This window comes from Triticum aestivum, chromosome 1D (assembly GCF_018294505.1).
Source record: "Triticum aestivum cultivar Chinese Spring chromosome 1D, IWGSC CS RefSeq v2.1, whole genome shotgun sequence".
Lineage (NCBI taxonomy): Eukaryota > Viridiplantae > Streptophyta > Magnoliopsida > Poales > Poaceae > Triticum > Triticum aestivum.
Window position 1 is genome coordinate 227,020,318 of NC_057796.1, and position 21,835 is coordinate 227,042,152.

At 45.5% G+C, this 21,835-nt stretch overlaps 1 protein-coding gene across 1 annotated transcript; it reads left to right on the forward strand.

The window, feature by feature from the left end:
* Positions 1–3,292: 3,292 nt before the first annotated feature.
* On the forward strand, positions 3,293–4,460 carry LOC123167735 (uncharacterized). Its single transcript, XM_044585597.1, has 2 exons — positions 3,293–3,784; positions 3,902–4,460. The coding sequence occupies exons 1-2, from the start codon at positions 3,532–3,534 to the stop codon at positions 4,093–4,095; spliced, it is 447 nt and encodes a 148-aa protein (XP_044441532.1). The 5' UTR covers positions 3,293–3,531; the 3' UTR covers positions 4,096–4,460.
* Positions 4,461–21,835: the final 17,375 nt, after the last annotated feature.

A 21,835-nucleotide genomic window follows, 5' to 3' on the forward strand; every position in this document is an offset into this window, starting at 1 on the left:
ATGACCGGGACTCGTCTCCGGTCAATAACCAATAGCGGAAGCTGGATGCTCATGTTGGCTCCCACATATTCTACGAATATCTTTATCGGTCAAACCGCATAACAACATACGTTGTTCCCTTTGTCATCGGTATGTTACTTGCCCGAGATTCGATCGTCGGTATCTCAATACCTAGTTCAATCTCGGTACCGGCAAGTCTCTATTTACTCATTCCGTAATGTATCATCCCACAACTAACTCATTAGTCACAATTCTTGCAAGGCTTATAGTGATGTGCATTACCGAGAGGGCCCAGAGATACCTCTCCGACAATCGGAGTGACAAATCCTAATCTTGATCTATGCCAACTCAACAAACACCATCGGAGACACCCGTAGAACATCTTTATAATCACCCAGTTACGTTGTGACGTTTGATAGCACACTAAGTGTTCCTCCGGTATTGAGGAGTTGCACAATCTCATAGTCATAGGAACGTGTATAAGTCATGAAGAAAGCAATAGCAACAATATAAACGATCATCGTGCAAAGCTAACGGATGGGTCTTGTCAATCACATCATTCTCTAATGATGTGATCCCGTTAATCAAATGACAACTCATGTCTATGGCTAGGAAACTTAACCATCTTTGATTAACAAGCTGGTCAAGTAGAGGCATACTAGTGACACTCTGTTTGTCTATGTATTCACACATGTACTAAGTTTCCGGTTAATACAATTCTAGCATGAATAATAAACATTTATCATGATATAAGGAAATATAAATAACAACTTTATTATTGCCTCTAGGGCATATTTCCTTCAGCCCCACCCCCCTGAAATGCAGGGGGCGATATAGTTGTTTAGGAAGCTTACGTAAAAGGTTTCGTAAAGCTTCGTAGATGTAGGATTATCGAAATACCAGAGGGGAGTTCGCACGAGGTTTTCTCCCAGGTTCGGGTTGTCATGGTCGATATAATACTCTACTCCTCCTTTGTTTTGGATTAATGTGGGAGCACCTCATGCGAGGGGGTTATGAGTTGAGGATGACGAATGCTACGGTTTGTGTATTGGCATGGATGTCTCGAACTACCCCTAGCCTCACCTGATAAATGGGCCATGAGGGCTAGAGTTTACAGAAATCCTATTCGACCTCACCACGAGGACTTCTTGGCTTGCATGCCAAGAACATACTTCATCTTCAAGCAACGCCCTTGGACCGATCACTGGGATAAGGCTGCCGCTATGCCTCCGAGGCCCGCCTAGTATTGGGCATCCCAGTCGATGGGCCGCCCTCGATATAATGTATCGTCGGTTTCCCCTGAGCATGTCCGGAGTTTTGGAGTCTTGCTCCCTTGAAAACAAAATCCAAGCAGGCTCTTTTTGTGCCAAATGGCGTGTGCAGTCCAACTTCTTGTGACCCGACTTAAAAAATCTTTGTGGTCAAACGGTTCCTGATGATATGTATTTGCAACTTCATAGCATTTGAATTCGTGGCGTGACAACCCCACAACTGCGCAGCCTCTAGTGTTGCATCTTCGCGGCTTTGGATCGTTTACCGCTAGTCACAGCAACCGAGGCGCCATTGCCACTTGCCTCGTCATGTCCCATCATCACTAGAGTAAAGATAGGGAGATGGCCATTCGGTTCCACTTTTACCACGGTGTCATGATGATAATGCCTGGATCTACGCGCCCATATATCATGTAGTGGGAAACATCAGAGGGAAGAGGACACATTTCGACTTGCCAATGCCATTGCTTGGGTTTCACTGTGGAATATAAAGAGATGGAACAAAAAGCATTTCCCCCACTCTCCATGTTCCTCTCACAGATTGCACATGTGCTTCTCCCTCCTCCTTCGGACCGCCATTGCCGCAAGCTCGTGCTTGTCGAGTTTTGCTTTCTTTATCTCTTTCTCCACCCCAGCGATTCATCAATGGCGTGAGGTGAGGGAGATCGCGGTCGAGGCCGTGGCCGGAGTGGGTGGTGCACTAGCAGTCCTTCTACTGAGGCTTGGCCTTCCCATTGCACAGCTTCATGCACGAGCTTCTATTCTTCTACGGGTGTCAGTTGTGTCATATGACACCCAACGTCATTCTCCACATCGCAAACTTCATCCCTCTTTGCGAGTGGATTATCGGGATGACCAGAACTTCAAGCTATTTCACTATAACCTCCGGGTCAAGGTCTAGAAGAATTGTGACGATGTCTGCGATCGACCTTGGAGGTGCCAACCTCCAGCTCTGTCTTGTATCAGATTACATTAAGATTGCCCTACTACAGTTAGTGCGCGACTAGCATAACAACTGGTTCTATTTCCCCGACCTCGTGGGGGGCCTGCCTCCCTTTGTAAACTAGCCGCCCAAGCATCTGAGGTCGTGGAAGAAGATGAAGAAGCCATTATACAGGGCTCAGAAGCTGATCGACGCGGTTGTCAGTTTGATGGGCCGCAGGCTGAAGGGCAAGCATGTCTTGCAGACGTGGCTCGAGCGACGAATCCACCCGCTGGCCGCCTAAGATCGATATACTGAACCATCGTGGGAGGACCAAATGTGCCCTGGATGTCATGAACCCATTAGTGAAGATGCAAACCCTTACGAATTGTGGGGGCCTTCCAATGACGGGGCGAAACGAGGGCAAGAACTAAGGGAGCAACTTCGAGATGGCTTTCCCGACGATCGATGATCATTACGGAATACCAAGAGTTGTCGTTGCAAGTAGTCCAAAATAGGAAATAGTCAAAAGTTTAAGCAACTCACTGTGCAGCACTGAATTACTCCGTAGATATTGTTGGTCTCTTTTTCCTAGCAATGGCGTTAGATTTAGAAAAATCAATGTTTTTCCTTTCTAAAGCAAGGAATGCAATGCAAGCAAAGATAAATCAATTTATGACGGGACTCGCAAAATTACGTAGTTGGATGTAAACGCATGTTATATTTTTCAGCAATATTCCTCAGCAATAGAGAAAAACATATTATTTCCAATCCTAGAAACGAATTCAATTTTCTTTTCTAGAAATTGAATCCTTAGAATTCTGTTAAATTACTTTGAACCGAACATGTACCTTTATACAATTAGCAATATTACAATGAAAGGTCCATTAACGCTCTTCAAGTCTTTATTTATAGCATTGGTGCGTTTTTTTTGCCACCCATCCCGGACCGCAACGGGGTCAGCGAGACGTGCAGACGTGCTACCTCTGCCCTCATGGGCCCATTGAAGTCCGCGGGTAGAGCAGCTACAGTAGCGGGCGGTCTCCGTTTCCCAGAACTCGCGCAGGTACAAAACACGAAGCCAGGAAAGAACCAACGGGCAGGACCAGGACTCGAAAAGCCGCTGGAACCGAGGAGACAGAGCAGGGCAGGGCAGGGATTGCTGTGCCGTGTTAACTTGCAGCGGCGCGCCTGCAGCGCGCGCGCGCGTCCGCGCCAATCAAACCTCGGTCAAATTCGCCTCCCCGCCCCTAGCCGCGCGTCGCGTCGCGTCCAGTCTCTGCCTCTCGTCCGCTGCCGCGCTTTGTATTCGCTTTGAGAGCTTGGACGCGGCCGGCGATGGCGTCGGCGCCGGGGCAGTGGGCGTGGATGGCCGCGGTTGCGGCGGAGGAGCTGGCGAAGCTGGAGGCCGCACACCCGGGCCGCCTCGGCCCGCTCAAGGACGAGCTCAGGCGCCTCGTCGCCGAGCCCGGCTGGGACGACGACGACGCGTTCGCGCTCGCCTGCCTGGACGGCGGCGCCCCCGCCGGCTGCTCCTCCCCCTCCTCCTCCTCTCCGCCTTCTGCGCCGGCGGACCTTATGTTCACGCAAGGTACGTATACCGTGCGTCTGCGCGTTCTCTGCGTGCCATCCTCCCCTGATAATAATCCTGCGCGAGCGTCCGCGGTCACCATTAATGGCGGTCCTGCATTGCATGCGCCACCTGCAGAGTCCTCGACCAACAAGAGGAAGTGGTGCGGCGGCGGCGGCGGCGCGGTCGGCCGCGAGCAGGGGAAGCGCCGGAGGAAGAATGCGGCTTCCGGGGTGAAGGACCGGGCGGACATGGCCATCGACCGCGCCAAGAAGTGCCTGAAGAAGATACGCGCCATCAAGCGGAGCTTACTTGCCTGTGTCACGGATTGAAACCAAGGAGGGAAAATCGTGCTAGCGGCTACAAGGAAGGAGAAATGGATATGGAAGTACCGGAGATGATGGGTGGAAAACCAGGAAATGGAATTGGCCTTTATCGATTGCCTTTTGGCTTGTACTATATTGTTTGCCTTTTTGCGATTGGAAAGTGGCACCATTTCGTTGATGCGGTAGTTTAGCTTTCCCAAAAGGAAACAAAATGCTAAGTACTTTGAATTATTGCAGGAAATCATCTAACGCAATGTTTAGAGCACTGGATTTTATTTCTCTCATGAAGTCGGGAACTGAACTCCTAACAGTAGCCGGTCTCATCAAAAGCAGCCAAACATCGGGGTTTCTCCAGCAACACAGCATATATACTCCCTCAGTCCACGAATAAGTATGTACATATAGAAATTATAAAACAGACTATGAAGTGAAGTAGAAAATACATTAGGAAGGTACAAGTCACCATCTCTCTTCTTTTTAATTCCCCACTCCCAATAAGCTACTACCTCCGACTTGATTTATTAGTCTCCATTGTAGTTTGAGTCAGAGTTTGACCACATATTTGATTAGCAAAATGTGAATACAAATGTCACAAAAATTATATTGTTGGATTCATACTTGAATGTAATTTTCAGTGATAATATTTTTGCTACATATATCTTATATTTTATTAGTTAAAATCATGATCAAAATATGACCCAAAATACGAAGGGGCTAATAAATCAGGACGGAGGTAGTAAGTGCATATGGAAAGTGAAGAGACCATGGGTTGAACATTACTATTCGCAAAAAAAATGTGTTGAACGTTATTGGTCTTGATTACCGTGTGATGAGAGAGAAGAATTTTAGTTCTAGTTTAAAATGCATTAGGAAGATAGAAGTACACTATTTTATGGACAAAATTTAAGTGTCAAACATACACTTACTCGTGAACGGAGAGAGTATATAGGGAGGCCTTGATGCGCTCGGGCAACATAGCCATGACGGGTCGGCTCATTATGACCCATATCGTCTCTACCCATGTCCTCATAAATACCCTAGTCGGATGATCGAACCCTAGCCAGATCGCACTCTCTCGACCTCTTCGCTCCACATCATAACGGCTAACTGAACCTTTCCCTCGAAAATTCTTGAACATTAGGCCATCTCCAACGACAACCTCCAAAACAACATTGTATTTGCGTGGACCGGTCCGAACTCGTCTATGAACAATGATATGTGAGCCAGTCATCCAAGAATGTCTCCTAAATGTCCGCCTATGGTTTTTTAGTTTGTGACGAGTTCAAAACAATAAGATACCAAATCTTTGATGAGTGAAAATATTCAAATGCGACAGCGGTTCTAATTAAAATATTACAATCCAAGTAAGTTTTGAAATATAGTTCAAACTTGAATTCAACTCGCACATATATTCTAGTTGTCTCTTTTAACTGCCCACGAATACTCAACCAGATCTTTCTTGAGCTGCTCATGAGTTGCTCGATGTTGAATTTGTTGATTTCTTTGGACAAATTCATCAAGCGTGGCCGGGATTCTGATGTAGAATTTGGATAGGTTCACTCATGTTCTCAAATTCCATACCACCATGTTGTTGGGAAAGTGGCATCCTTTCGTTGATGCGGTAGTTTATCTTTCCCACCGAAAAAAGTGAAGCGCTTTTAATTTGCATGAATAATCTAACGCAATGTTTAGGACTCTGAATTAAATTTCTCTCAAGGGAAGTCTGGCAACTGAACTGTTCCCCAAAAATTTCTCGAATATTGCATTCCCTAGGTGTAATATGTTTTAGCTTAGGTGTGTGCATTCTCCTCTTGGGTGCAATGGTTGAAATTACGCGGATATAAGTTTATAAAGTAGCTCAAATTTAAAAAAAAACATCCACGGCATCTAAAGACGCATCTCTTGTAACGCCCACGATGCGGCTATATCTCCCACGTGTCGAGGCACGACTTAGAGGCATAACCGCATAGTGGTTTTGTCGCAAGAAGGGTCATCTTCACACAATCCCATGTAATGAACAAGAATGGGATAAAGAGTTGGCTTACAATCGCCACTTCACACAATACATAATAAATATCATCATTCATCATTCAAAATACAATCATATAGACCGACTACGGTCAAAAACCAGATGAAAATAAGACAACCCCAAATGCTAGATCCCCGATCGTCCCAACTGGGCTCCACTACTGATCATCAGGAAAAGACACATAGTATCGACCACGTTCCTCGTCGAACTCCCACTTGAGATCGACGCCATCGACTGCACCGGCATCGTCGGCACCTGCAACTGTTTGGAAGTATCTGTGAGTCACGAGGACTCAGCAATCTCACGCCCGCGAGATCAAGACTATTTAAGCTTGTAGGACAAAGAGGTGCAAAGAGGTGGAGCTGCAGCGGCAAAAGCATGTATGGTGGCTAACTTACGCAAATGAGAGCGAGAAGAGAAGCAATGGAACGGACGTCATCTAGCAATGACCAAGAAGAGGTCCTGAACACCTACTTACGTCATACATAACACAGACCGTGTTCACTTCCCGGACTCCGCCGAGAAGAGACCATCACGGCTACACACGCACTTGGTGTATTTTAATTGGGTCAAGTGACAAGTTATCTACAACCGGACACTAACAAATTCCCATCTGCCTCATAACCGCGGGCACGGCTTTCGAAAGATATTACCCTGCAGGGGTGTCCCAACTTAGCCCATCATAAGCTCTCACGGTCAACGAAGGATAAACCTTCTCCCGGAAAGACCCGATCAGTCTCGGAATCCCGGTTTACAAGACATCTCGACAATGGTAAAATAAGACCAGCAAAGCCACCCGAATGTGCCGACAAATCCCGATAGGAGCTGCACATATCTCGTTCTCAGGGCACACCGGATGAGACATCCTACGAGTAAAACCAGACCTCGAGTTTCCAGGAGGTGGCCCCGCAGTCTGCTCAGTTTGGACCAACACTCGAAGGAGCACTGGCCCGGGGGGGTTAAAATAAGATGACCCTCGGGCTCGCGAAAACCCGGGGGAAAAGGCTTAGGTAGCAACTGGTAAAACCAAGGTTGGGCCATGCTGGAGGAGTTTTATTCAAGGCGAACTGTCAAGGGGGTCCCATAAATCACCCGACCGTGTAAGGAACGCAAACTCAAGGAACATAATCCCGGTATAACAGTAACTAGGGCGGGAAGAGTGGAACAAAACACCAGGCATAAGGCCGAGCCTTCCACCCTTTACCAAAATATATAGATGCATTAATTAAATAAGAGATATTGTGATATCCCAACATATCCATGTTCCGACATGGAACAAACTTCAACTTCACCTGCAACTAGCAACGCTATAAGAGGGGCTGAGCAAAAGCGGTAACTTAGCCACACAACGGTTTGCTAGGAAAGGATGGTTAGGGCTGACATGGCTAAAATGGGAGACATGATATAGCAAGTGATAGGTAGCGAGCATGGCAATAGAGCGAACAACTAGCATAACAAAGATAGAAGTGATTTCGAGGGGTGGTCATCTTGCCTGCAAGGTTCTCAGAGTTGTCGAAAACTTGATCCTCGTAAGCGTACTCGACAGGTTCCTCGTTCACGAACTCGTCTCCCGGCTCTACCCAAGACAAGAACACAAACAAACGGTACCACAATCAACAACGAGAAATGCGCAAGCAATATGATGCAAAACATGTATGATATGCAAGATATGATATGCGATGCGTATGCGTGCTCCAGAAGGAGAATGATGAATATGGTAGTAACTTGGCAAACCAAGCATGCCACTGGAAAGATGATATGATTTCGGTCGAAATCGATATAAAGATCACCGGAATCGGATGCACGGTTTGCAAATGGCAAGCAAAACAAGAATGACACTAATCTGCGATAAACAGCAAGATAACACTTAAAATGCAACAAGTAGCAATGCTACAGCACCCCAACATAGCAACAAAGCACTTGGCAGTAATCTACAGGATATGCTTGACAAAAGATGAACACTGAGCTACGGCTAGTTCACAACATATCAAGCTCAAACAAGCATGGCAAAAGTGCAAAAGATTACAGGTTCACAGACTTAGTGAAAAACTGGACATGGCAGAAATCAGCATCAGGTAGCAATGTTCAGAGCATGAAATCAATATGCTACAGAAACTTAACATAGCAGAACAAGGCATCTTAGTGTTCTACTAAATGCACATGACAAAAGTCCCTTACTGACCATAAGCCAAAAAGGACCAGAAGATATGATGGCAAGCATGTAAACATAGCAAGTTTCGTTATCAGGTTTCAGACTTAGCAGAAAAACAGAGCATGGCAGAAATGTTAATATGTAAGCCTCTTTGTGAGCTTGATGCACTCACTACAGAGCAATGCATGACAAACCAAGCATACCTACAGCAATATGGCATGTTTATGAAGCTATCCATGGCAAAAACAATTGCATAGCATGTATGGATGAACTACAATAAGCTTGGCAAGATTGCAAATCATGTTAAGAATCTGCCAGAAATATTTTATAGCAAAAGTAGAGCAAGATTGAGTCATTCTATGGTACTCGAAAATTGCAAACAATTGCAGGAATGGATCAATTACAACTATAACTACAAAACATCCTTACTGAACATCTCCAAAATATGCATGTATCTCTCTCTAGTATCATGTTTACATGGCAACAAAATTACAGCAGACAAAGACTTAGAGAAATCACTGTCCCTGAAATCAGAAATATTACGGGGCCTATTTTGCATGCTTGTGCTAGTCACCACAAAGACCACAAAAATACATGGACTATACCACTGGAAAGATGGCATGGCATACTTCAAAACACATGTAGAGCTCGTGTTCAAAAGATGCACAGAATAAATGATACAAAAATGACAAATCTCCAAGTTCTGATAAGAACCAGAGATTAACAGCAACTAGCCCTCTTCCAACGAGGATTTGGGCATCAAGATGACCTCTAATAAAAATGATGCAATTGTACAAAATGAAGAGCATCACGAGACGAACAATTTGACATATTACACGCACGAATCAGAGCTACATGCACGAAGTTATCGCATCTCGAACAGGAGCACTTGCTGATAAAAATCTGGGACTTAGGAAAAAACGGTCGCGAGGGAGAGGTCAACGCAGGTACAGTGTTTGAGCGGATCCGGATCGGGCCGAAGCCGGTGGAGCTCGCCAGAGCTGCGGGGAAGGCGCGGCGGCCGGGGAAGAAGAGGAAGGAGGCGGCGCCTCGGGCCGGAGGAGGAGAGGCGCGGGCGCGGCGACGGTCGGCGGCGCCGGCGGCGGCGACCTGCGGGCGGCGGCGGCCGGGGCGCGCGGCGGCGAGGCGCCGGCGACGGGCGGCGGGGAGGCGGAGCGGCGGCGGGCGCGCGGCGCGCGGGCGGCGGACGGCGCGGGCCTGGAGGGCCGGCGACGGGCCTGCGGGCCGGCGGCGGGGCGAGACGGAGGCGGGCCACGTGGCGCTCGCCGGTTGGCCGGGCGGCGCGGCGGACGTGTACGGCGCGGGCGGACGCGTCCGGCGCGGCGCGGAGGGAGATTGTTAGGGTTTCGTCTGAGATTTCGTTTTTCGGGATGCCCACTCATTTATAGGTAGAGGGAGCTAGGAGACTCCAAATGAGGTGCGGTTTTCGCCCACACGATCGTGATCGAACGACCTAGAGCATGGAAGAGAGTTTGGTGGGCTTTGGGCTGGTTTTGAAGGGGGTTTTTGCTGGATACTCAAATGGACATTGCGGAGGCCCGGTTAACCGATGGAGTACCAAACGACCTCCGAATGGAACGAAACTTGACCGGTAGGCTCCGGGTGGTATAATAAAGCCACTTGACAAGTCTCGGTCCATTCCGAGAAAGTATGACACACGCACACGAAAGAAAACTAGAGGGGTGCACCGAAGGAGATAGGAGCGCCGGATTGCAAAACGGACAACGGGGAAAATGCTCGGATGCATGAGACGAACACGTATGCGAATGCAATGCACATGATGACATGATATGAAAATGCATGACATGACAAAATACAAAACGAAAAGCAAAACCCGACAACGGAGGGAAAAACATATCACATAGCCGGAAATGGCAAGAGTCGGAGTTACAAATATGGCAAGTTACATGCGGGGTGTTACATCTCTATAGCATAAACTTCACGTCAAAAGGAAAAGATCAATACATGCGCAAATACTTGTTGATTTTTTTCCTGATAAATGACCCTTTTTATTGACTCATAGTGTCGCACCAAGAGGTTACAAATACAACGAGTACATGTTTGTCTTCCGCATGATAATATACACATAACCATTGCCCAGCTTCGAGGCTTCTCTCACGTCACCATGGAGGTGGAATCCGTACAGGTTGTTAACCTTTGGACCTTGTGCAGCAATTTCCGTTCGATTGTAGTGCCTATCTTGAAGGAAATAGGGGAAATGGCTCTTGGTTTTGCCTCCCTTTTGATTCATCATATTAGGAGAAGTGCAAAATAACTCAATGAATCAACGTGCTAACCTCGCTTACACGCATGACTTGTTTGAGAGCTGGATCGAGAAGAGTCATGAGTTACTAGAGAACTGCGTGCGGGCTGATTGTAACTATATGATTCTTGATCAGTAAAGCATCCGTTTCAATGCAAAAAAGACCCATAAAAGGTCTAAGCGAGGCAGACGACCCACTGCAGCAAATCATCAACTACCACTTCATTTTACAACACCCGAACTACGAGAATGTCCAACAATGTCCAACAAGTAACACCACCGTCAAACAAAGAGGACAATGCATGAACCCCGTCGTGGCCGGGTCAACCACAAAGGCGAGATTGTGGGTTTTCACCCACGAGAGAAAGTCAGGCAAAGTCTAGATAGTGTCGTAAACAAGTGGGTGCAAAACCGCCACTGTCATGAACAACCAATGAATGTCAGACCTAGGGTTCACATTGAAACTCGAGACCTGGTACTCAAATAGCATCACCAAACACAAATATCCATGTGTTGTCGCCACTAACTTCGCAGAGAAAAAGTCTTGCTGCAATGCCCCAATCAACACTGAAATCACAGATCGAGATGAACTTCACACATCAGACATTTGTTAAGATGCCATGATCTGCCATCATAGATACTGTGCACAACCCGACCATTACCCAGAAGAAGTTACGGGGCATGAGTTCAGCCTACCACACGAAGCCTAACAACCAAGTCGCGTGCACGGCCAACGAGCAATCACCATCGTCGGCCCCATCGGTCGCTCCATCGCCTGCACATGCCATCAGATGATCACCAACAGGAGGTTGTGCAAAGCCCAAGTGGCCATTTGCACACCCTCCTCCCAAGTCACACCGACAAGGAACCTTAATGGGAACGCCGCAGAGGTTCTGAGTTAACAACCTTTCATAATAAAATACATGTGAGATAGCATCGCTTGTTAGGCACGTCATGTTCTTGATTGTACTTTGTACCTAATATTAGGTTAATGTAACTTTTTTTATTAAGGAATCCATTCAGGTGAAGTTTTACTGTCCTAAAAATACTAAAATATATTGCAAAAACATTCCATCAACAATGTGTCAGGACATCTAGTTGACAAGGGTGAAGAAGCAGAGAGCTCTGTGGCTTATTCGGCTACCTGCTATAGAGGGTGTTTGGTTGGACTTTTCCTTGGCTTTTGCACCTTGGCTTATAAGCTAAAAAAACTCCTAGGGGATTTCGGCTTTGCTTTTGGCATTTATCCCTAAATAGGCCAAAAGCCACAACCGAAGCCAAAACCCCATAAATAGGAGCTTTTTTGCTTATAAGCCAAAATGCAAAAGCAAAGTAAAAGTCCAACCAAACACCCGATATAGTCTAAGCATTCCTCTGTTTCCTTCCGTAGATCATACCTTATTTTTTTTCAAGAATTACTATTTCATAACATCTAGCGATGTGATTGCTTGCACCTCAATTTGCAGCATAACTTGTGTGAGGTAAAGTATCGGGGTAGGGCTGAAATCAACTCCTTATTTAGCAGAAAGGACTAAAATCAACTTAATGTCTAAAATTTCGCTAAATAAGTAGTGCATTCAAATGACACCACACAAGTTTTTTGTAACCACAATTTTAAAAGGTTATATTACCAACTTTAAAGTGGCTTTGAGTACTTTTCCGGCTGAAATCACTATTTTGACTTTGTTAGGAAACTTTAGCAGGACCTGACCGTTTTGTTCAGCGCCAAGGCTTGTGTCGTTTCTGTCCCACCTAGACACGCCAAACTTGTCGCCGTTTCTGGCCTAGCACGACCTCGTCAAGTAGCCGTGGGCCTCCTACATGGCAGGGCAGAAACGCCACTTTGGGGCGCGTTACTGGAAACGCTAAAGGCCCTAGCGTTTCTGCCCCGAGAAGAAACGACAGGGTGTGTGGTGTTTCTAGTAACGTGTGCCCCGTGACCACTTATCTATTCAGGGTTAAATTGAAGGGAATATGCCCTAGAGGCAATAATAAATTTGTTATTTATATTTCCTTATATCATGATAAATGTTTATTATTCATGCTAGAATTGTATTAACCGGAAACTTAGTACATGTGTGAATATATAGACAAACTAAGTGTCACTAGTATGCCTATACTTGACTAACTCGTTGAATCAAAGATGGTTAAGTTTCCTAGCCATAGACATGAGTTGTCATTTGATTAACGGGATCACATCATTAGATAATGATGTGATTGACTTGACCCATTCCGTTAGCTTAGCATTTGATCGTTTAGTATATTGCTATTGTTTTCTTCATGACTTATACATGTTCCTATGACTATGAGATTATGCAACTCTCGAATACCGGAGGAACACTTTGTGTGCTACCAAACGTCACAACGTAACTGGGTGATTATAAAGGTGCTCTACAGGTGTCTCCGAAGGTACTTGTTGGGTTGGCATAGATCGAGATTAGGATTTGTCACTCCGATTGTCGGAGAGGTATCTCTGGGCCCTCTCGGTAATACACATTACTATAAGCCTTGCAAGCAATGCAACTAATGAGTTAGTTGTGGGATGATGTATTACGGAACGAGTAAAGAGACTTGTCGGTAACGAGATTGAACTAGGTATTGAGATACCGACGATCGAATCTCGGGCAAGTAACATACCGATGACAAAGGGAACAACGTATGTTGTTATGCGGTTTGTCCGATAAAGATCTTCGTAGAATATGTAGGAGCCAATATGAACATCCAGGTTCCACTATTGGTTATTGACCGAAGACGTGTCTCGGTCATGTCTACATAGTTCTCGAACCCGTAGGGTCCGCACGCTTAACGTTCGGTGACGATCGGTATTATGAGTTTTTGTGTTTTGATGTACTGAAGGTAGTTTGGAGTCCCGGATATGATCACGGACATGACGAGGAGTCTCGAAATGGTCGAGACGTAAAGATCGATATATTGGACGACTATGTTCGGACACCGGAAGTGTTTCGGGAGGTTTCGGACATATAGCGGAGTACCGGGGGGTTACCGGAACCCCCCGGGGAGTATATTGGGCCTAATGGGCCTTAGTGGGAGAAGAGGAGAGGCGGCCAGGACAGCCGCGCGCCATCTCCCCCTCTAGTCTGAATTGGACAAGGAGGGGGGCGCCCCCCTTTCCTTCTCTCCTTCTCTCCCTTCCTTCCCCTCTCCTACTCCTACTTGGAAGGGGGGAGTCATACTCCCGGTGGGAGTAGGACTCCTCATTGGGCGCGCCATAGGAGGCCGGCCCCCTCCCCCTCCTCCACTCCTTTATATACGGGGAGGGGGGGCACCCCTTGGAGACACAACAATTGATCATTGATCTTTTAGCCGTGTGCGGTGCCCCCCTCCACCATAATCCACCTCGGTCATATCGTAGCGGTGCTTAGGCGAAGCCCTGCGTCGGTAGCATCATCATCACCATCATCACGCCGTCGTGCTGACGGAACTCTCCCTCGAAGCTCTGCTGGATCGGAGTTCGTGGGACGTCACCGAGCTAAACGTGTGCTGAACTCGGAGGTGCCGTGCGTTCGGTACTTGGATCGGTCGGATCGTGAAGACGTACGACTACATCAACCGCGTTCTCATAACGCTTCCGCTTACGGTCTACGAGGGTACGTGGACGACACTCTCCCCTCTCGTTGCTATGCATCACCATGATCTTGCGTGTGCGTAGGTAAATTTTTTGAAATTACTAAGTTCCCCAACAGTGGCATCTGAGCCAGGTTTATGCGTAGATGTTATATGCACGAGTAGAACACAAGTGAGTTGTGGGCGATACAAGTCATACTGCTTACCAGCATGTCACACTTTGATTCGGCGATATTGTTGGATGAAGCGGCCCGGACCGTCATTACGCGTACGCTTACACGAGACTGGTTCTACCGACGTGCTTTGCACACAGGTGGCTGGCGGGTGTCAGTTTCTCCAACTTTAGTTGAATCGAGTGTGGCTACGCCCGGTCCTTGTGAAGGTTAAAATAACACATACTTGACAAAATATCGTTGTGGTTTTGATGCGTAGGTAAGAACGGTTCTTGCTCAGCCCGTAGCAGCCACGTAAAACTTGCAACAACAAAGTAGAGGACGTCTAACTTGTTTTTGCAGGGCATGATGTGATGTGATATGGTCAAGACATGATGCTAAATTTTATTTTATGAGATGATCATGTTTTGTAACCGAGTTATCGACAACGGGCAGGAGCCATATGGTTGTCGCTTTATTGTATGAAATGCAATCGCCATGTAATTGCTTTACTTTATCACTAAGCGGTAGCGATAGTCGTAGAAGCAATAGTTGGCGAGACGACAACGATGCTCCGATGGAGATCAAGGTGTCGCGCCGGTGACGATGGTGATCATGACGGTGCTTTGGAGATGGAGATCAAAGGCACAAGATGATGATGGACATATCATATCACTTATATTGATTGCATGTGATGTTTATCTTTTGTGCATCTTATTTTGCTTAGAAGGACGGTAGCATTATAAGATGATTTCTCACTAAATTTCAAGGTATAAGTGTTCTCCCTGAGTATGCACCGTTGCGAAATGTCGTCGTGCCGAGACACCACGTGATGATCGGGTGTGATAAGCTCTACGTTCACATACAACGGGTGCAAGCCAGTTTTGCACACGCAGAATACTCGGGTTAAACTTGACGAGCCTAGCATATGCAGATATGGCCTCGGAACACTAAGACCGAAAGGTCGAGCGTGAATCATATAGTAGATATGATCAACATAGTTATGTTCACCATTGACAACTACTCCATCTCACATGATGATCGGACATGGTTTAGTTGATATGGATCACGTGATTACTTAGATGATTAGAGGGATGTCTATCTAAGTGGGAGTTCTTAAGTAATTTGATTAAATTGAACTTTAATTTATCATGAACTTAGTACCTGATAGTATTTTGCATGTCTATGTTGTTGTAGATAGATGGCCCGTGTTGTTGTTCCGTTGAATTTTAATGCGTTCCTTGAGAAAGCAAAGTTGAAAGATGATGGTAGCAATTACACGGACTGGGTCCGTAACTTCAGGATTATCCTCATTGCTGCACAGAAGAATTACATCCTGGAAGCACCGCTAGGTGCCAAACCCGCTGCAGGAGCAACGCCAGATGTTATGAACGTCTGGCAGAGCAAAGCTGATGACTACTCGATAGTTCAGTGTGCCATGCTTTACGGCTTAGAACCGGGACTTCAACGATGTTTTGAACGTCATGGAGCATATGAGATGTTCCAGGAGTTGAAGTTAATATTTCAAGCAAATGCCCGGATTGAGAGATATGAAGTCTCCAATAAGTTCTATAGCTGCAAGATGGAGGAGAATAGTTCTGTCAGTGAGCATATACTCAAAATGTCTGGGTATAACAATCACTTGATTCAACTGGGAGTTAATCTTCCGGATGATAGTGTCATTGACAGAATTCTTCAATCACTGCCACCAAGCTACAAGAGCGTCGTGATGAACTATAATATGCAAGGGATGGATAAGACAATTCCCGAGCTCTTCGTGATGCTAAAGTCTGTTGAGGTAGAAATCAAGAAGGAGGATCAAGTGTTGATGGTCAACAAGACCACCAGTTTCAAGAAAAAAAGGTAAAGAGAAGAAGGGGAACTTCAAGAAGAACGACAAGCAAGTTGCTGCTCAAGTGAAGAAGCCCAAGTCTGGACCTAAGCCTGACACTGAGTGCTTCTACTGCAAAGGGACTGGTCACTGGAAGCGGAATTGCCCCAAGTATTTGGCGGATAAGAAGGATGGCAAGGTGAACAAAGGTATATGTGATATACATGTTATTGATGTGTACCTTACTAATGCTCGCAGTAGCACCTGGGTATTTGATACTGATTCTGTTGCTAATATTTGCAACTCAAAACAGGGACTACGGATTAAGCGAAGATTGGCTAACGACGAGGTGACGATGCGCGTGAGAAATGGTTCCAAAGTCGATGTGACCGCGGTCGGCACGCTACCTCTACATCTACCTTCGGGATTAGTTTTAGACCTGAATAATTGTTATTTGGTGCCAGCATTGAGCATGAACATTATATCTGGATCTTGTTTGATGCGAGACGGTTATTCATTTAAATCTAAGAATAATGGTTGTTCTATTTATATGAGTAATATCTTTTATGGTCATGCACCCTTGAAGAGTGGTCTGTTTTTGATGAATCTCGATAGTAGTGATACACATATTCATAATATTGAAGCTAAAAGATGCAGAGTTGATAATGATAGTGCAACTTATTTGTGGCATTGCCGTTTAGGTCATATTGGTGTAAAGCGCATGAAGAAACTTCATTCTGATGGACTTTTTGGAATCACTTGATTATGAATCACTTGGTACTTGCGAACCATGCCTCATGGGCAAGATGACTAAAACGCCGTTCTCCGGAACTATGGAGCGAGCGACATATTTGTTGGAAATCATACATACTGATGTATGTGGTCCGATGAATATTGGGGCTCGCGGCGGGTATCGTTATTTTCTCACCTTCACAGATGATTTGAGCAGATATGGGTATATCTACTTGATGAAACATAAGTCTGAAACATTTGAAAAGTTCAAAGAATTTCAGAGTGACGTGGAAAATCATCGTAACAAGAAAATAAAGTTTCTATGATCTGATCGTGGAGGAGAATATTTGAGTTACAAGTTTGGTCTTTATTTAAAACAATGCGGAATAGTTTCACAACTCACGCCACCCAGAACACCACAACATAATGGTGTGTCCCAACGTCGTAATCGTACTTTACTAGATATGGTGCGATCTATGATGTCTCTTACTGATTTAGCGCTATCATTTTGGGGTTATGCTTTAGAGACGGCTGCATTCACGTTAAATAGGGCACCATCTAAATCCGTTGAGACGACGCCTTATGAACTATGGTTTGGCAAGAAACCAAAGTTGTAGTTTCTTAAAGTTTGGGGCTGCGATGCTTATGTGAAAAATCTTCAACCTGATAAGCTCGAACCCAAATCGGAGAAATGTGTCTTCATAGGATACCCAAAGGAGACTGTTGGGTACACTTTCTATCACAGATCCGAAGGCCAGACATTCATTGCTAAGAATGGATCCTTTCTAGAGAAGGAGTTTCTCTCGAAAGAAGTGAGTGGGAGGAAAGTAGAACTTGATGAGGTAACTGTACCTGCTCCCTTATTGGAAAGTAGTTCATCACATAAATCTGTTCCTGTGACTTCTACACCAATTAGTGAGGAAGCTAATGATGATGATCATGTAACTTCAGATCAAGTTACTACTAAACCTCGTAGGTCAACCAGAGTAAGATCCGCACTATAGTGGTACGGTAATCCTGTTCTGGAGGTCATGTTACTAGACCATGATGAACCTACGAACTATGCGGAAGCGATGATGAGCCCAGATTCTGCAATATGGCTTGAGGCCATGAAATCTGAGATGGGATCCATGTACGAGAACAAAGTGTGGACTTTGGTTGACTTGCCCGATGATCGACAAGTCATCGAGAATAAATGGATCTTCAAGAAGAAGACTGACGCTGACAGTAATGTCACTATCTACAAAGCTCGACTTCTTGCGAAAGGTTTTCGACAAGTTCAAGGAGTTGACTACGATGAGACTTTCTCACCCGTAGCGATGCTTAAGTCCGTCCGAATCATGTTAGCAATTGCCGCTTTTTATGATCATGAAATTTGGCAAATGGATGTAAAGACTGCATTCCTGAATGGATTTCTGGAAGAAGAGTTGTATATGATGCAACCTGAAGGTTTTATCGATCGAAAGGATGCTAACAAAGTGTGCAAGCTCCAGCGATCCATCTATGGACTGGTGCAAGCATCTTGGAGTTGGAATAAACATTTTGATAGTGTTATCAAAGCATATGGTTTTATACAGACTTTTGGAGAAGCCTGTATTTACAAGAAAGTGAGTGGGAACTTTGTAGCATTTCTAATATTATATGTGGATGACATATTGTTGATTGGAAATGATATAGAATCTGTGGATAGCATAAAAGGATACTTGAATAAGAGTTTTTCAATGAAAGACCTCGGTGAAGTTGCTTATATATTAGGCATCAAGATCTATAGAGATAGATCAAGACGCCTAATTGGACTTTCACAAAGCACATTCCTTGATAAAGTTTTGAAGAAGTTCAAAATGGATCAAGCAAAGAAAGGGTTCTTGCCTGTGTTACAAGGTGTGAAGTTGAGTCAGACTCAATGCCCGACCACTGCAGAAGATAGAGAGAAAATGAAAGATGTTCCCTATGCTTCAGCCATAGGCTCTATCATGTATGCAATGCTGTGTACCAGACCTGATGTGTACCTTGCTATTAGCTTAGCAGGGAGGTACCAAAGTAATCCAAGAGTGGATCACTGGACAGCGGTCAAGAACATCCTGAAATACCTGAAAAGGACTAAGGATATATTTCTCGTTTATGGAGGTGACAAAGAGCTCGTCGTAAATGGTTACGTCGATGCAAGCTTTGACACTGATCCGGATAACTCTAAGTCACAAACCGGATACGTATTTATATTGAACGGTAGAGCTGTCAGTTGGTGCAGTTCTAATCAAAGCGTCGTGGCGGGATCTACGTGTGAAGCAGAGTACATAGCTGCTTCGGAAGCAGCAAATGAAGGAGTCTGGATGAAGGAGTTCATATCCGATCTAGGTGTCATACCTAGTGCATCGGGTCCAATGAAAATCTTTTGTGACAATACTGGTGCAATTGCCTTGGCAAAGGAATCCAGATTTCACAAGAGAACCAAGCACATCAAGAGACGCTTCAATTCCATCCGCGACCAAGTCAAGGAGGGAGACATAGAGATTTGCAAGATACATACGGATCTGAATGTTGCAGACCCGTTGACTAAGCCTCTCTCACGAGCAAAACATGATCAACACCAAGACTCCATGGGTGTTAGAATCATTACTATGTAATCTAGATTATTGACTCTAGTGCAAGTGGGAGACTGAAGGAAATATGCGCTAGAGGCAATAATAAAGTTGTTATTTATATTTCCTTATATCATGATAAATGTTTATTATTCGTACTAGAATTGTATTAACCAGAAACTTAGTACATGTGTGAATATATAGACAAACTAAGTGTCACTAGTATGCCTCTACTTGACTAGCTCGTTGAATCAAAGATGGTTAAGTTTCCTAGCCATAGACATGAGTTGTCATTTGATTAACGGGATCACATCATTAGAGAATGATGTGATTGACTTGACCCACTCCGTTAGCTTAGCATTTGATCGTTTAGTATATTGCCATTGCTTTCTTCATGACTTATACATGTTACTAGGACTATGAGATTATGCAACTCCCGAATACCGGAGGAACACTTTGTATGCTACCAAACGTCACAACGTAACTGGGTGATTATAAAGGTGCTCTACAGGTGTCTCCGAAGGTACTTGTTGGGTTGTCATAGATCGAGATTAGGATTTGTCACTCCGATTGTCGGAGAGGTATCTCTGGGCCCTCTCGGTAATACACATCACTATAAGCCTTGCAAGCAATGCAACTAATGAGTTAGTTGCGGGATGATGTATTACAAAACGAGTAAAGAGACTTGCCGGTAACGAGATTGAACTAGGTATTGAGATACCGACGATCGAATCTCGGGCAAGTAACATACCGATGACAAAGGGAACAACGTATGTTGTTATGCGATTTGACCGATAAAGATCTTCATAGAATATGTAGGAGCCAATATGAACATCCAGGTTCCGCTATTGGTTATTGACCGGAGACGTGTCTCGGTCATGTCTACATAGTTCTTGAACCTGTAGGGTCCGCACGCTTAACGTTCGGTGACGATCGGTATTATGAGTTTTTGTGTTTTGATATACCGAAGGTAGTTAGGAGTCCCGGATATGATCACGGACATGACGAGGAGTGTCGAAATGGTCGAGACGTAAAGATCGATATATTGGACGACTATGTTCGGACACCGGAAGTGTTTCGGGAGGTTTCGGACATATACCGGAGTACCGGGGGGTTGCCGGAACCCCCCGGGGAGTATATTGGGCCTAATGGTCCTTAGTGGGAGAAGAGGAGGGGCGGCCAGGGCAGCCGCGCGCCCCCTCCCCCTCTAGTCCGAATTGGACAAGGAGGGGGGCGCGCCCACCTTTCCTTCTCTCCTTCTCTCCCTTCCTTCCCCTCTCCTACTCCTACTTGGAAGGGGGGAGTCCTACTCCCGGTGGGAGTAGGACTCCTCATGGGGCACGCCATAGGAGGCCGGCCCCCTCCCCCTCCTCCACTCCTTTATATACGGGGAGGGGGCACCCCTTGGAGACACAACAATTGATCATTGATCTTTTAGCCATGTGCGGTGCCCCCCTCCACCATAATCCACCTCGGTCATATCGTAGCGGTGCTTAGGCGAAGCCCTGCGTCGTTAGCATCATCATCACTGTCATCACGCCGTCGTGCTGACGGAACTCTCCCTCGAAGCTCTGCTGGATCGAAGTTCGTGGGACGTCACCAAGCTGAACGTGTGCTGAACTCGGAGGTGCCATGCGTTCGGTACTTGGATCGGTCGGATCGTGAAGAAGTACGACTACATCAACCGCGTTCTCATAACGCTTCTGCTTACGGTCTATGAGGGTATGTGGGCGACACTCTCCCCTCTCGTTGCTATGCATCACCATGATCTTGCGTGTGCATAGATAATTTTTTTGAAATTACTACGTTCCCCAACATAAATCATCGGCAAGTTTAACGTGTCTAAATGGAGGAGAAATGCCACAAGCCTTGGCGTTACCAAAAAGGTCGGATCATGCTAAAAAAATCTAAAAGGGTGCAGATTGTGCTAAAGTTTCCTGAAAAGGTCAAAACAATGATTTTGGCTTGCTTTTCCGTCACTCGTAAATCAGTGAGCAATTTAAAGTTATAGGTACACCTTGAGAATCTTCCCCATCTCTGTGACTTAAGAAGCATTTTCTAAATTCCATGGCCTTTGATGGTTCTTGGGATACATCCAACTTTCCATACATTTTTCAAAAATGACTCTTTCCATACATTTTGTTATAAAGGTTCAATAGAAGTACAAAGAATCCCTAACATGATAAAAATTACATCGAGGTCCCTGAACCACTAAACGACCACTACCACTGCCAGAAAAACACGCCGTTATGGTCGCTCCCATGCTGGTGCCGGTCTAACCTTGTCGACGAAAGCCGAGAAAGTCTTCGTGCATGTGTCCCTAAGGACCGGCGCCTTAGAGACACAGTCACCGCAGTGAAACTCTTGAATCAATCTGAATAACCTGACATGAAATCTTGGCA

Coding starts and splice junctions, on each gene's coding strand:
- LOC123167735 (XM_044585597.1), top strand. CDS start 3,532: ATGGCGTCGGCGCCGGGGCAGTGGGCGTGGATGGCCGCGGTTGCGGCG. Junction 3,785..3,901: donor GGACCTTATGTTCACGCAAG/GTACGTATACCG, acceptor CGCCACCTGCAG/AGTCCTCGACCAACAAGAGG.